The sequence below is a fragment of the Penicillium expansum genome (assembly GCF_000769745.1).
Source record: "Penicillium expansum strain MD-8 chromosome Unknown contig273, whole genome shotgun sequence".
In the NCBI taxonomy this organism is placed as follows: domain Eukaryota; kingdom Fungi; phylum Ascomycota; class Eurotiomycetes; order Eurotiales; family Aspergillaceae; genus Penicillium; species Penicillium expansum.
In genome coordinates, this window is record NW_015971201.1 from 83,880 (window position 1) to 97,379 (window position 13,500).

The 13,500-nt window shown below is 49.5% G+C and overlaps 5 protein-coding genes across 5 annotated transcripts; 3 read left to right on the forward strand and 2 right to left on the reverse strand.

The window, feature by feature from the left end:
- Positions 1–132: 132 nt before the first annotated feature.
- Positions 133–3,349, forward strand: PEX2_081790 (Short-chain dehydrogenase/reductase SDR; the record flags this gene model as incomplete). Its single annotated transcript, XM_016745449.1, has 10 exons — positions 133–183; positions 251–343; positions 424–493; positions 575–961; positions 1,019–1,581; positions 1,651–1,811; positions 1,888–1,907; positions 2,297–2,320; positions 2,390–2,844; positions 2,933–3,349. 10 exons carry the CDS (start codon positions 133–135, stop codon positions 3,347–3,349), a joined length of 2,241 nt encoding a protein of 746 aa, XP_016602197.1.
- Positions 3,350–3,854: 505 nt separating this feature from the next.
- Positions 3,855–5,430, reverse strand: PEX2_081800 (Cytochrome P450; the record flags this gene model as incomplete). The annotated part of the gene is made up of 3 exons (XM_016745450.1): positions 3,855–4,424; positions 4,505–4,686; positions 4,761–5,430. 3 exons carry the CDS (start codon positions 5,428–5,430, stop codon positions 3,855–3,857), a joined length of 1,422 nt encoding a protein of 473 aa, XP_016602198.1.
- A 707-nt stretch (positions 5,431–6,137) lies between these two features.
- On the reverse strand, positions 6,138–7,601 carry PEX2_081810 (Transferase; the record flags this gene model as incomplete). Its single annotated transcript, XM_016745451.1, has 1 exon — positions 6,138–7,601. One exon carries the CDS (start codon positions 7,599–7,601, stop codon positions 6,138–6,140), a length of 1,464 nt encoding a protein of 487 aa, XP_016602199.1.
- A 563-nt stretch (positions 7,602–8,164) lies between these two features.
- On the forward strand, positions 8,165–9,782 carry PEX2_081820 (cytochrome P450; the record flags this gene model as incomplete). The annotated part of the gene is made up of 6 exons (XM_016745452.1): positions 8,165–8,180; positions 8,244–8,636; positions 8,698–9,043; positions 9,097–9,361; positions 9,417–9,577; positions 9,626–9,782. 6 exons carry the CDS (start codon positions 8,165–8,167, stop codon positions 9,780–9,782), a joined length of 1,338 nt encoding a protein of 445 aa, XP_016602200.1.
- A 796-nt stretch (positions 9,783–10,578) lies between these two features.
- PEX2_081830 (FAD linked oxidase, N-terminal) lies at positions 10,579–12,271 on the forward strand (the record flags this gene model as incomplete). The annotated part of the gene is made up of 3 exons (XM_016745453.1): positions 10,579–11,639; positions 11,720–11,934; positions 12,003–12,271. 3 exons carry the CDS (start codon positions 10,579–10,581, stop codon positions 12,269–12,271), a joined length of 1,545 nt encoding a protein of 514 aa, XP_016602201.1.
- Between the last annotated feature and the right edge of the window lie 1,229 nt (positions 12,272–13,500).

Here is a 13,500-nt window from a genome sequence, read left to right on the forward strand (position 1 = left end):
CGAACCAATTGGACAAGCCATGGCATATCTCTTCATTCTGGGCCTCCGCCGGGGACTTCTACCTCGTCCCATAGCCCGAAGAAACTCAGGAATAGCTGTAAATTTGCAACCTGTCAAGATTCATTGAGGACGATGGGTGTCTTGAGTATTCTGTATACCCTTGCCGCCGTTTGGGCAGGAGGGGTAAGTGATCAGAACTGCCGTATAGTGTTGGATGCGAACTGTACCAACCTATGACTGAATTCTCTAGTACCTCATTCATTGGTTGTGGAAAGTATTCTACAATCTCTACTACCATCCACTCGCTCGATTTCCGGGTCCAAAACTTGCAGCAGTTAGCAATGTGTGCTTTTTCCCTCCAAATCCCCGCCATAACATGTGTGAACACCATTATGAAGATCATTCAACTGACGGCTAAATCAGGGGCCCTATTGCTTTTGGTTCCTAAGTGGTCGTCAGCCATATACGCTGCTTGATCTACATCGCAAATACGGTACCTCGCGAACAATCCCACATCCCCCCAGGAACAAGAAAGAGGGCACATGTTAACCTGAGCATTCAATTTCCCCGATAGGCCCCGTTGTGCGTACCGCGCCGAACGAGCTCTCTTTCAACACTGCACAATCATGGAAGGACATATATGGATTTCGCCATGGTCATCAAGCGTTCCTCAAGAGTGATTTCTACGACGGGGGCAGTTTCGCTGATCGAGTCCACTCAATCGTCAGCGAGCGGGATCCCACTGAACATGGGATAATGCGGCGATACCTTTCGCATGCCTTTTCCGATCATTCTCTTACCGAGCAGGAACCCCTGATCGCCAGGACTATCGATGAATTTGTCCGGCAAACGGGGGTCAAAGGGGCCAAAGGGTTTGATCTGGGTAAGGGATTTGAGATGATGACGTTTGACATTATCGGAGATTTGGCCTTTGGTGAGACCTTTCGCGGTGTGGAAACTTGTAAGCCAACCAAAACTCTGTATCTCCTCTTCAGATGTGATTTGACTCGAGCCACAGTTGAGCCGCACCCGTGGATTTCCATCACTCTGGGAGCCCTGACTCAGGGCAGCTTGGTCGAAGTATTCAAAAGATTCCCCACCGCGGCCACAGTGATGAAATTTCTGTATCCAGGTAAGATCCGGAAACTTACCGAGCAGACCCGACAGAATGAGCAGATGGCGATCGACCTCGTACATCGACGCATCCAACGAGCAACCAATCGCAAGGACTTTTTGACTAGGATCCTGGAACAACGAGATCCGGCCCAGGTTTCGGATTTGCAGCTCGCAGCACATTCTTCGGATTTTGTGCTGGCCGGCAGTGAAACCACAGCGACAACCTTGTCGTGCATTATGTATTACCTGATGCGCAATGGGACGGTGCTCATCCAGCTACAGGATGAGTGCCGGACGGCGTTCGCTTCCTACGAAGAGATCACCGCCTCGTCCACCCTCCAGCTGAAATATCTCCATGCAGTCATTCTCGAGGGATTACGTATATACCCTCCACTTCCCCTGGCACTTCCCCGTATCGTTCCTCAGGGCGGCGACACCGTCGATGGCCATTTTTTACTTCAAGGTGTATGTAGATTATTCCTTGGTTGTTCAGCCATGTTTCATGCTAGGACATACGCTGACCCTAGGCCGCAGACGATTGTATCTACAAGTCCAATTGCTTCCAGCCTGGATCCCACCAATTTTGAGCAGCCTTTCACCTTCAACCCGAAACGATGGCTGGGTAAAAATGAGCGAGACATCCTTGAAGCCAGTCAGCCATTTTCTCTTGGCCCAAGGGGCTGCCTGGGTCGGCAGTAAGTGATTTTTGCGGCGCATTGCCTAACTAGATACTATCACCTGTTTTCTTGCATAATCTGACACAGATGACAGTCTAGGATGGATGGAGCTGCGTACGACCCTGTGCAAATTGCTGTTCACGTATGATTTCGAATTGTTAGATAAGGGACTAGACTGGCACCGAGACTCACTCATGCATACGTTGTGGCAAAAGCCCCGCTTGCTAGTTCGGGCGGTTCCCCGAAAGAGCTCACCCTAGTTGGGACTGGATGCAGGCCGGGGGGTTGCCTATTCGAGGTTCACATAAGACTATCCACATCTGACATCGATATCTCTATAGTACTTATATATCTCTATCTGTCTATCTCAATCTATCTATCTATATCCCTTCGTCAGCCTCAACCTCGTCTGACCCCTTTCTTTCTCCTGAAAAGGTGCTTTATTTTCACAACCAGAAGCATGTCTTCCTTGACAATCACCGAACAATCTATTCCCTTATTAGACGGCACCGTCGCCATTATCACAGGTACGCATCGAATTGGGCAATCTTGGGGGACAGGGGGGAATATCCATTGACCCCTGACTTGACATGCAGGAGGATCATCCGGAATTGGCTATGCCGCTGCCCAGGTCCTCGCTAGCAAAGGAGCCACCGTCCACATCCTCGATCGCAACAGTCCAAAAGATGACGATGATGAGTCCTATCGCCAAAACCCGCGTTTGATAGTGCACAAATGTGACGTCTCCAAATGGGACGAGCTCCGTGGGGTCTTCGACTTGATCGGGCCGGTCGATTTCGTCTTCGCCAATGCAGGGGTCTCCGAGTCGACGAATTACTTCGCGGACACGTGGGATGCGACCACGGGGTTATTGGAGGAGCCGACATACGACGTACTCGACGTCAACCTCCGGGCGGTTTTGAATGTAGTCAAACTGACGTGGAGCTCCATGAAGCGGCACCAAATTAAGGGCAGCATTGTCATTACCACCAGTGCCACCGCCTATGCACCGGAACAGTCCCTGCCTGTCTATGCGGGGGGGAAATTGGCCGTAAGCCTTTCTTTTTTCTTCTCTTTTCTTTTTCATATTTGCCCTTTGTCCTAATTTGAATACTCGGGAAATCTGACACAAAAATCAGCTCGTCGGTCTCATCCGCGCACTTCGATCCGTGACCATCCAAGACGGCATCACCATCAACGGTGTCGCCCCGGCGACTACCATCACCAGCCTTCTCCCAGCCCACCTCGCCGCTCCGATTCTCGCCCAAGGGTTACCGGTCAGCTCAGCCCACTTTGTGGGGTTGGCTCTCGCATACTCGGCCACGGCCACTCAGCCCCGGCGCGTCGACGTTTATGGCAAGGAAACGGAGGCCCAACGCTACCCAACCACCACCCCCCAAGAGAACGAGGAACGATGGAATGGCCGCGTAATCCTGACCTTGGGGGACCGCTACAGCGAGCTGGAAGAACCTATCGCGGATCTTCGGCCGTTCTGGTTTGGCCGGGAGAATCTAGCTCTTACTAGGTTGCAGCAGGCCGCGACTGATTTTCGGTAAAAGACATTCAGCGAGAGAGAAATGCTGGAATTTCTGAAAGTTTAGAAAATTTAGAAAAAAATTACTCATGAGCCTGGTCTGGGTAACCTTAGATACTAAAAGGCAGAATGTAGGTGCGATGCAACAATAATTCCAAAGCTAGAGAAAGAAGAAAGAAATAGAAGAAAGAAATCCATTTCGCTAAGAAATAGTTGTTCGTTTCATTCTATCAGCATGCGGATAAATGCTTTGGTAGACCCGGGTTTAAACCCCTCTGTTTTGTAGGCATACGTGGGGATTTATATTTGAATATGTTATCATACGGAAATAAAGATAGAAACAATTTCTCTAAGACTATTCAGAGATCATTTCACGGTGAGGGAAAGTCGATTAATTAAATGATGAAGAAAGTGTTAGGATATATAGTTTCATAGATAAGTCTCCGTAGTACAGCCTATAAGATTGCCTATCACACACACACATTCTCTCTCTCTCTCCTCCTCCTCTTTCATAGCGTACAATATCCTCAAACTGCCCATAAACAAACTTTGACATCGACAGGAGGCACTAATGTGACCGGTGAGCCTCCCCCGAGCAGACGGACCTGGCGCTCCAAGTTTTCCCGAGCCGTGGTGGACTCATCCACCAATCCCAGCCGATGGTCTCGAAGTAATTGAGAAAAGAACGCCACGAACTCGACCTGGGCAAAACGTCGCCCAGGACATGCGCGAGGACCTTCGTTGAATGTCATGAAGGTTCCGCGACGATGTGTTGTCCCCGGTCGTGCGGAGGTGACCGTAGGTTGATGGATTGTTGTTTCTGCTGGTTGCTGAGGATCATCTGGAGAAGTCGTATTAGTGGTCGTGGTATTATTGGTCGGGTCAAATGTGTTTGGGTTGGTCGTCAGCCAGCGTCGAGGCTCGATGATGTGGGGATGAGGCCAGTTGGCCTCATCGTGGTGGATGGCCGTATTGTTGACGATAGTGAGTGTCTGGGCAGGAAGGGTATGTTTGGTCCCATCCACAACGAGGTCCTGGTCTGTGACCGCTAACCGGGTGATGGGAATGACGATGGGAAATACCCTCATGACTTCGTACTGCAGTTGAAAGGAAAATCGCGGCGAGTTAGCTTTCTGTCTTTCCTTGGGGGGGTGAGAGATTGTGATCTTGTAGGTACCATGAAAGCTAATAAATATCGGAATTTGGGCAAGTCCTCATCGTAAGAGAGATCAGATCGCCCGGCAGCCACGGCTTCACGATGCACCTGTTGGATCTCAGAAATGACAGCATCTTGGATGGGAGGATTCAGTGACAGGATGATGGCCGAAAAGAGTATCGTATTCGCTGTGGTGTCGTATCCTGTTATGAGCATGAGTTTAGTCGTAGTGATATTGTGTAAGGTTTAATATAGATAGATAGCTGTGGTTCCATACCTGCCAATAGGAACATGAAAACATTCCCTTTGACTTCGACATCCGTCAACTGGGTGCGTCCTCCAGGACCTGATACTGGGCCCGAAGTCTTGAGCCCCGGTTGTTGATTGTTGGACTCGACGACGGCAGTGAGTAGATTTCCTTTGGCCCTGGTCGTGTTGTTGGTCCCCTGGCGTGCCCGTATGTCGGCTTTTTCTTGAGCCAGGAGCTCGTCCATGTACTGGTTCAGCTCGGAATACGCCGTATATACCGTGTGCGCGCAGAATCGGACTAACCAGGCCGGGAAAAGCACGAAAATGGGCAGATTAGTGACTACCCGGAAGAGTGATTCCACAAGCGACAAACGATGATGGCCCAGGGGTGGAAAATAAGTCGAGTCCTCTTTTTCTTTCTTCCCCGTCTCCAGTTGCTGGTGATACTGTTTTTCAAAACCCGCAACGGACATGACATTAACTGTCAAATCGTAAACTCCATCCCGGAGGGAAGGTGCTGCTTTTCCTGCTGCTGCACCTATCCAGCGGGTGGCCAGGATCTCACTTCTATGCAAAGTCTCCGTCCAAACAGTTCGATGCACAACATCGCCTTGTAGTGGGGGCACAGTGACACGGAGATGGAATTTCCATAGATCACCATCGGTGGACACCACATTAGGACCGAAAGGTTCGAGCATTTCTTATTTGAAGATATCAGCAGAGGAAATCGTGACACCTGTGAAATGGAGGCTTTTTGCGTTTACGTACTCATTTTGTTGGGAGGCTTGATGAATGCTTTCCGGCGAGTACAAACTGCCATCGCTGTATCGGGATCCCCAATATAGCAGATTAAACCAGCTGGGCTGACCACCAGAAACACTGGACCATACTCTCGATGCGCTCGGCCTCGATCCTCGTATGTCCAGTCCTTGATCATCAACCGCGCCCATCGGGGCCATCCGTGTCCCGACAAGACGTGGCCACCCAGCCACGATCGCAATAATGGATTCGTCAGATACGCCCAGAACTCGAGCTCATGTATGGGCGTTAGGATATATGGGAGCCCCGTTCGTTTGGCCGCTCTGATATTTAGGCCCCAGGCCACGCTTCGATATGCCAGGCTCACTGCAAATAGATTCAAGGCTGAAGAAATAAGCATTAAAACTGTGATGGTCATTTTTCTTTGATTGTTCCTGTAGTAGTACAAGCACGAGAGAAACAAAGACTAAGAAAGATCGGAGGCTATTTATCTTTCCACAATGGAAACAGACCCGGGGCTTTCCTATTTGGGATGCCGCATAAAGCCACCATTTTGGATAAAGAATCTGCATCTTGAGCTAATAACAGATATAGCAATGAGCGGTCTTACTTAGATTAGCGTTACGGTAATCTATTTCCAATAAACTTAATGGCACGCAACACAAGCAAAGCGCGCAAGCTCCGGGTCTCGCTCCAATCGCTGCATTTCATCTGCAACCAAGGAGATAAGAACCTCACAACCTCCATGACTCTGCAATGGCAAAACAACGCATCGACGGCACACGGCATCAAACTCTCGCCTAGGTGGGCGCACAAACTCTGGCCGCCCCCCATTTGCAAATATAGGTCCAAAGTCGAGATCAAACAGGCTCCAGGCAATCCAGGAGGTAATGCAGACTTCAGCCCCGGCGAATGTGGCAAACGGGAAGGTCAGCTTGGTATAATCAGGTATCGATGCTGCCAAGCCAAACGCTGCATGCATACGGGAGGAATCGATACTCTTGGCCGCCTGGCGAATTTCATGCGCTATGGAGGCTAATGACGTTGTAGGGGATACCAGCTGGGATCGTTGCATCCGAGCAGTACTGATGAAGATCAGACTCCCCATGTAGGTGAAAGGAAGGTCTGGAGAAAATCCCGCTCTTCCATCATAGGTGCTATCGAGAATAGCCTCATTCGTATCCATTGATGATGACGTATCATTTGGTAACCTCGCACGGGTGATGGACCTCCACAGTAGAGCCATCAGGGCATCATTGGTGCTCACCCTTCCAAATGGCTCCTCTGTGGAGGCCTTTTTCAAATCTTCCAAGGCTTGCGGCGAGAGATAGAAGATGGTTGACTGCATAGGCCAGTCTTCCCGCCCTTCTGGCTCCGCCATGAGTTGTGGGGAGGGCGGGGTATTCAACGGATCAAGTCCCAGAAGTCGCCAGAGCGTTGGATCATTGGAATCCTTGGACCCAGTCTTTAGCTCCTCTACCGTAAGTGGGCTGTATCCCTGAGCGAGCCAAAGGTCTTCCAATACCCCCGGGTCCGTACTCCGGGGCATGATATTTAGCGAGGCTCTGTCTTCTGTGGTGCCTTGCAAATGGCGGGTATGCTCAGCCCATTTCTTTGCTAACCAGCCCCCGCTTGTGCCATCAATCACGGAATGATACATGCCGACTGCAAGCAACAAGCCCCCCGTCACGAAGTTGGCCTGAGCTAGAAATATCGGGGCCCCCTGCTCTGAATCCGGGGGGTCAATCACAGGAAACAAAATGTTGGGATCCAACATGTCCTGCGGGAGGCCTTCTTCCAGAAGCTCATCATAGTCCAGTTCAGAGAAATCCCGGACGTAGACTGTGGGGCAATAGCTGGGGTGAACCCGGATTTCCAAATGTCCCACGCGGTCTGGAGTGGCCGGCCTAGTGAACACTTTGCCAGCAATACTCGGAATGTCTGCACTGGTGCGTCGAAGTCCTTGTTCTAGCAGACCTCGGACTTTTTGATGGTCCTGGTTTGGCGAGCATCGAAAGGCGAAGATGAGTCGAGCATAAAACCGTGGCATGACATTGTCCATAGGACTCAGATAAATATATTGTGGATCCGTCAGCATGTTGGGCGACATGAGTTGTGGAATGTGACAACTGTGAATCTCAATATTTGGGAAATGTTTCTGAAAGTGGGTGTGCCAATGCAGAACATACATGCCTATTAGACCGGGAGCGTGGGAATCCTCAAAATGGGGAAATTGCCGAATTTTCGGCCAAAATCCTGTTTGGGCATCGCTTGGTTCTGCAGATGACTGAGAGCAAATTCGTTGATTAGGGATATAGTCTCATAAGGCCAGGTTCAAAAATTACTCTGTTAAATCTGGCAACGCAGTGATCACATCATCATGGACAGTGATACACTTCAACGAATAGCTCATCAGCTAGCCGCAATCAAGCTGTGGGTATGGTGGCAAGCAGCCGCAGTACTTGTAAGTTTCTCTTCGGGCGACTTTTCTCGAATCCGTCTTATTATTCAATCTCCAACAACTAGGCGGTCTCTTATATCGCGGGGTATGCATTTTATAATCTTTACTTCCATCCGCTCGCCGCGTTTCCCGGGCCCGCTCTGGCGAGATCGTCGTTGGTATGGCGGTTTTGGCACACTATGCGGGGTCGTAGCCATCGTGCGATTCAAGAGATGCACCAGCACTACGGTATGAAGGAGTCCACCTGTGTGCTTTCGGGGGACTCAAAAAGACCTAGGCTTACATAGATAGGCCCCGTCTTCCGAGTCTCTCCTAACGAACTCTCTTTTGCTTCCGTCGACTCCTGGAAATATATATACGGAGCTCCCGCTGGTCAACGCTCGCACTTGATCAAAGGCGAGTTTTATGATATCTATGGGGCAGGGTTCAAGACCGGCTGTATTGGCAGTGAACGGGATCCCAGGATTCATGCCCAAAAGAAGAAGAACCTCGCCCCGGCCTTTTCCACAAAAGCCTTACAAGGCCAGGATGGGATTGTTCAGCGATGCATTGATGATTTTGTAGACAAGATCAGCACTCTCGGTGGTCCGACTGGGTTAGACGTCGTCGAGTGGTATGAGATGCTTGCCTTTGACATTCTAGGAGAGATGGCGTTTGGAGAGGGTTTTGGCTGTGTTGAACGTGGTAAGTTGGGAGAAAGATTGGCTGGCTGGACCATGACTGCTGACCCTATGCCTTGCCTCAGAGGAACATCATTTCTGGATCAAACTTATCCTCGACCACCTTCTCGAGATCACGGTGGTTGACAATCTGCGGCGTTTTGGAATTCTGGCGGCATTGGGTAAACTACTTTTACCCCGTTTGACCATTCAAGTGCGCAATCGTCATTCCGGGTACAGTCGGGCGAAGGTTGAAGAGTATGACGTCCTATCTGACATTCCTTGGAACAAGAACACGACGATGCTAAGTATCGATGCCAGGCGTCTGAGTCGTACATCCGCTCGACAGGACTTCTTCACAAATATTGCAGGAAAGGTGAAAAGTGGCGAGATCGACAAGGAGGAAATGACGGCACACGCTTCAACTCTAATGTATATCACCACCTAATCCTGACTGAATAACTATTTTATTAACATAATCCCAGAATCGCCGGAGGAGAGACGGTGGCCACTTGTCTTGCCGCAGCAACATATTACCTTCTAAAGACTCCGCATACATACGAACAGCTCAAAGCGGAGATTCGTGGCCGCTATCAAAGCTACGAGGATATCAATGCTGCTTCAGCTCTCCAGCTAACATATTTGCAAGCCGTCATCAATGAATCACTTCGTATTCACCCGCCCGGCTCGCAGGGCTTCCCACGGGTGTCTCCAGGGATTGACATTGACGGATATTACGTCCCCAAGGGAGTAAGTGCTTCTCGATATCGTCCTCTAGATCCACGAAGTACTAAGCTTTTACCAGACCGAAGTCTATACCAGCGCATGGACAGTGACACATGACCCCCAGTATTTCCAAAATCCAGACTCCTTCGTGCCAGAGCGTTGGACAGACCCCATGTGTACGGACCGAAAGGAGGCTAGTCAGCCATTTTCGCTTGGACTTAGAGCGTGCATCGGTCGCAAGTAAGGCAATCTAAAACTTCATTTCAAAAACAATTACTGATCAAATAGTTTTGCCTATACGGAAATGTCATCCATATTGGCCAAGGTGATCTACAAATATGAGATGGAGCTGGTGAACAAGGAGTTGGATTGGGAGGGTGAATCCCACTGTCACATTATGTGGTGGAAAGCGCCGATTCATGTGGTTTTTAGAGAGCGTACTTAGTATTAGTGAAAATTAGCATTGGTCACTTTTTTTTCCATTTCCGCCTCTTCCTTAGACATACATGTGAGCTGGCTGCCGTGTGGGAATGTAGTTCAAGACTACTCCGTCCACAGGTACTTAAGAGCCTAGATTACATTATCCCAGTTTTAGCTTGAACCCCGTTGTTTATTAGGCTTCCACCTAGGACGATACATAATTAATTAAGTTCACGCGTGGTTACCTAGTATTATACGGTGTGTATAGGTATTATAGTATAGTATAGTTCCACAAGCCTTATCAAAGACTAGGTAGTGTAGGTTTTATGAAGTGGAAGGAAAGTGTAAAATACATAAAGTTGGTATAATTTCAAGTAGTCCCGGTGCTAAAGGTATAGAATACCAACCTTGGAACTTGCCAAGAGTCTCAGGAGCCAGGAGCTACTCGAAAAGTTATGGCGCTTTTAGCGCCGGTTTTCGAGTGTAGAAGTACTAGTGCTGACTGCTGAACTCACGAACTGCCTCCCGCTCTAGAGCCCAAAGTAACTGTCCAGAAGCGATAACTTACCGTCTTACTGCGTTCTGAGATCACTCGGATCCCTTCCGTAATAAGTTGTTCTCCGGGTTTCTCTCGGAGATGATACCCTTAGGATGTCCGTCATGTCTCTGTACCTGCATAGAGGGAACAAACCACGTGGTATGGCAATCATGCCCTTTTCGGATGGGGATACATGACTACAAAGCGCATTTGATGCGTCCTGCAGCTTCAAAGTCCATTGTATCTAGTAACCAATTATTCAATCAACAACTCATCCGTCGCAATGTTTGTGGAGCTTGCATCCCGGTTATTGCTAACGTGGCTGGCAGCTAGCCCGTTGGTGACAACCTCTCTAGCCCAGGCAACTCCTGGTCAACCTACCCATGACCATAGCCAAGGCGTCGTAGCCTGCCACGAATTGGCCGCCAAGTTTCCCTCTTTGGTCTTCGGCTCCAATACGTCCACCTATGCCAATCAGAGCGCCTTGCCGTGGTCCGAGACATGCCTTCTCTCACCAAGTTGCGTCTTCCTCCCTCATAAGGCTGCCGACGTTGCAGGTGCGTTGCCTCTTATTAAGAGAGCACGATCCCCATTTGCAGTGATCAGCGTGGGCCACATGCCTGTTCCGGGGGCATCCACCTCGGAGGGTGTTCTGATTTCCTTAAATCAATTGTCACAACTGGAGTACGCCAAAGGATCAAATAAGACTATTGCTCAAATTGGGCCTGGCAACAAGTGGCTACAAGTCTACCAGTGGCTCGCGCAGTCTGGTCGGGCTGTGAACGGCGGCCGATACGGGCAAGTGGGCGTGGGTGGTCTGCTCCTCGGGGGCGGAATTGGGTACTTCAGCAGCAAAATGGGGTGGGGTGCCGACTCGGTCGTGCAGTATGAGGTTGTGCTGGCGAATGGGTCAATTGTTCTTGTCGACCGCACCTCGCATCCGGACCTCTTCTGGGCCCTCAAGGGCGGATCGAACAATTTCGGCATCGTGACTCGCTACGACATGGTCACGATGGAGGTGGGGGATGCCTTTGCCAGTGGCATTATCTGGACGTCGGCTTCTACTACGCAGTGGTTTGAGGCTCTGAACGCGTATATGGCGCCAGGAGGTGGCGTGGAAGACGTCAACGCTGCCATTATGCCCATTGTCGCGCTCACCCCGGAGGACGGCACCTATGAGGTGATCAGTCTAGAATTTTACTCCGAGCCAGTTGCATCTCCCAAGGCGTTTGAGAATTTTACTGCAATTGAGGGCCCAACGCGGCTCCACGAGACTAATGTTGGATCCTGGATGTTCCTCGCCACAGCTCTGGATACCCCCGCCTACGCAGCCAAAGATCACAGGTAGGTTTCCTTGACAACTTCTTTAAAGTCTTGCCATTACGTTTTGCAAGCCGTGCACAAATGCTGAGAAACAATTTTAGACAACTCTTCTGGGCTGTCAGCTTCCGACCTGATCCCCGTGCGATCAGCATTGCTAATCACACGGTGTTCGACCAGGCGATGGTGGACTTGAAAAATGTCACCGGCTGTACCATTTCCTTCAGCTACCAGCCCATTTCCAAGGCTTGGCTTCAAGCGTCCAAGGCTTTGGGTGGGGATGCAATTGGTTTAGATCCTGAGGATGGGCCTTTTATTGGTATATTCTAGCTTCCTCTCCCTCTTTCACAGGGTGCATGTCCACTTGACTGACGATACGGACTCTAGCGGGCTTGATTTCCTCTACCTGGAGCAACGCAGAAGACGATGACACAATGTATCAGTTCTCTCGCAATGCGGCCAAATCAATCCGTCGCCAAACCGAACCGTTGGGGCTATACCATCCTTTCGTTTTTCTCAACGATGCAGGCAAGGGCCAAGATCCCTTCCCTGCGTATGGCGGTGGTAAGAGCCTGAGACGCATGCGAGAGATTCAGGCCAATTATGACCCAGAGGGCTTTTTGAAGAACCATCTGGCTCATGGGTTCCCGCTGTGACATTCGCAACGTTTGCCGTCAATCGTGGGTGATAATTCATTTGTATGTATACTACGTATTTATACTAAAGAATAAACAAGTGGATTTCACAGGTGAGAGTGGACTACTTTCTAATACTTGGTGACGGTAAACCCACATGTGGCTAATGCTAAAGATGTACCCCTGCCGTGACTCCAATGAGTATACCCAGAAGGAAACGGGGACTCCAAGATATACCCTAGGGAGACATTAGGGAGTACGAAGGGCTAGATAACAAGAACTTATACACATACATGTATTTAGAGATTTGTCATTTTCTATCCATCTATACCCTTGAATGACCTTTCCTGGAGATCAATGCAGACCTTAGGGTTGTATCCTAGCCTAGAGCCTCTTGGACGGAGTATGAAGATGAGTTCCCGGTACTTACCAGCGTCGCCCGCCGCATCTTGTCTACTCATACAAGTGGGACTGGTGCTCATCATCTTTGCAATTGCGCCCACAATATCTGTTTCTATTACAGATCATGGCTAAAGCCAGGGACAATTAGGGAATTGGTGCTACATCGACTTGCATCAGAATTCGAACTTGAACGGGAAGAGGTTAATTTGGCGAAGGAGTATATCTGTAGGAGAGGGGCTGCTGCACTTGATCAAGAAATAACTTCTGTTCAACCACTCATGGATCTCGATCAGTATAATGCAGTTAGTGACCAAGAAGAAGAAGAGAAAGAAGAAGAGGCTAAAGAGGAGGAGGAGGAGGATGACCAGCTACCTGCTACACAGGTCGAGATCCAAGCAGCACCAGCAAGGCAAAACCGGCCTAGAAATAGTACATCTGAGTCTCTACATTTATGTGAACTCCTAGTAATGGTAATTGAAGGAAAGGAGACATAGAGACGCGCTGAACGGAAACGGAGGCCACCAAGACTGGGAGATGGATTTGAGATTGATATATTGTAGCTACTGTATGTAGAAGATATTGGATTGAAGGCCTAGAATTATAAAGACAGCCGAAAAGAATCAGAAGAACGCTCTGGGTACTATATTTTAAGCCGGGAATGGTTTCAAATTCCGACATACATACGGAATACGCTAAGAGTAATAGCAAAATTGCTCAAATTATGCATGCAGGAGGACGTCGGAGTCTAGACATATTCGGATTGTTTACATATCCGCGGATCCTTACGAACATGCAGCAGCCTATTGCTAACATGAATTTTTGGAAGGGGGGGGGGGGGGGGGGGGGGG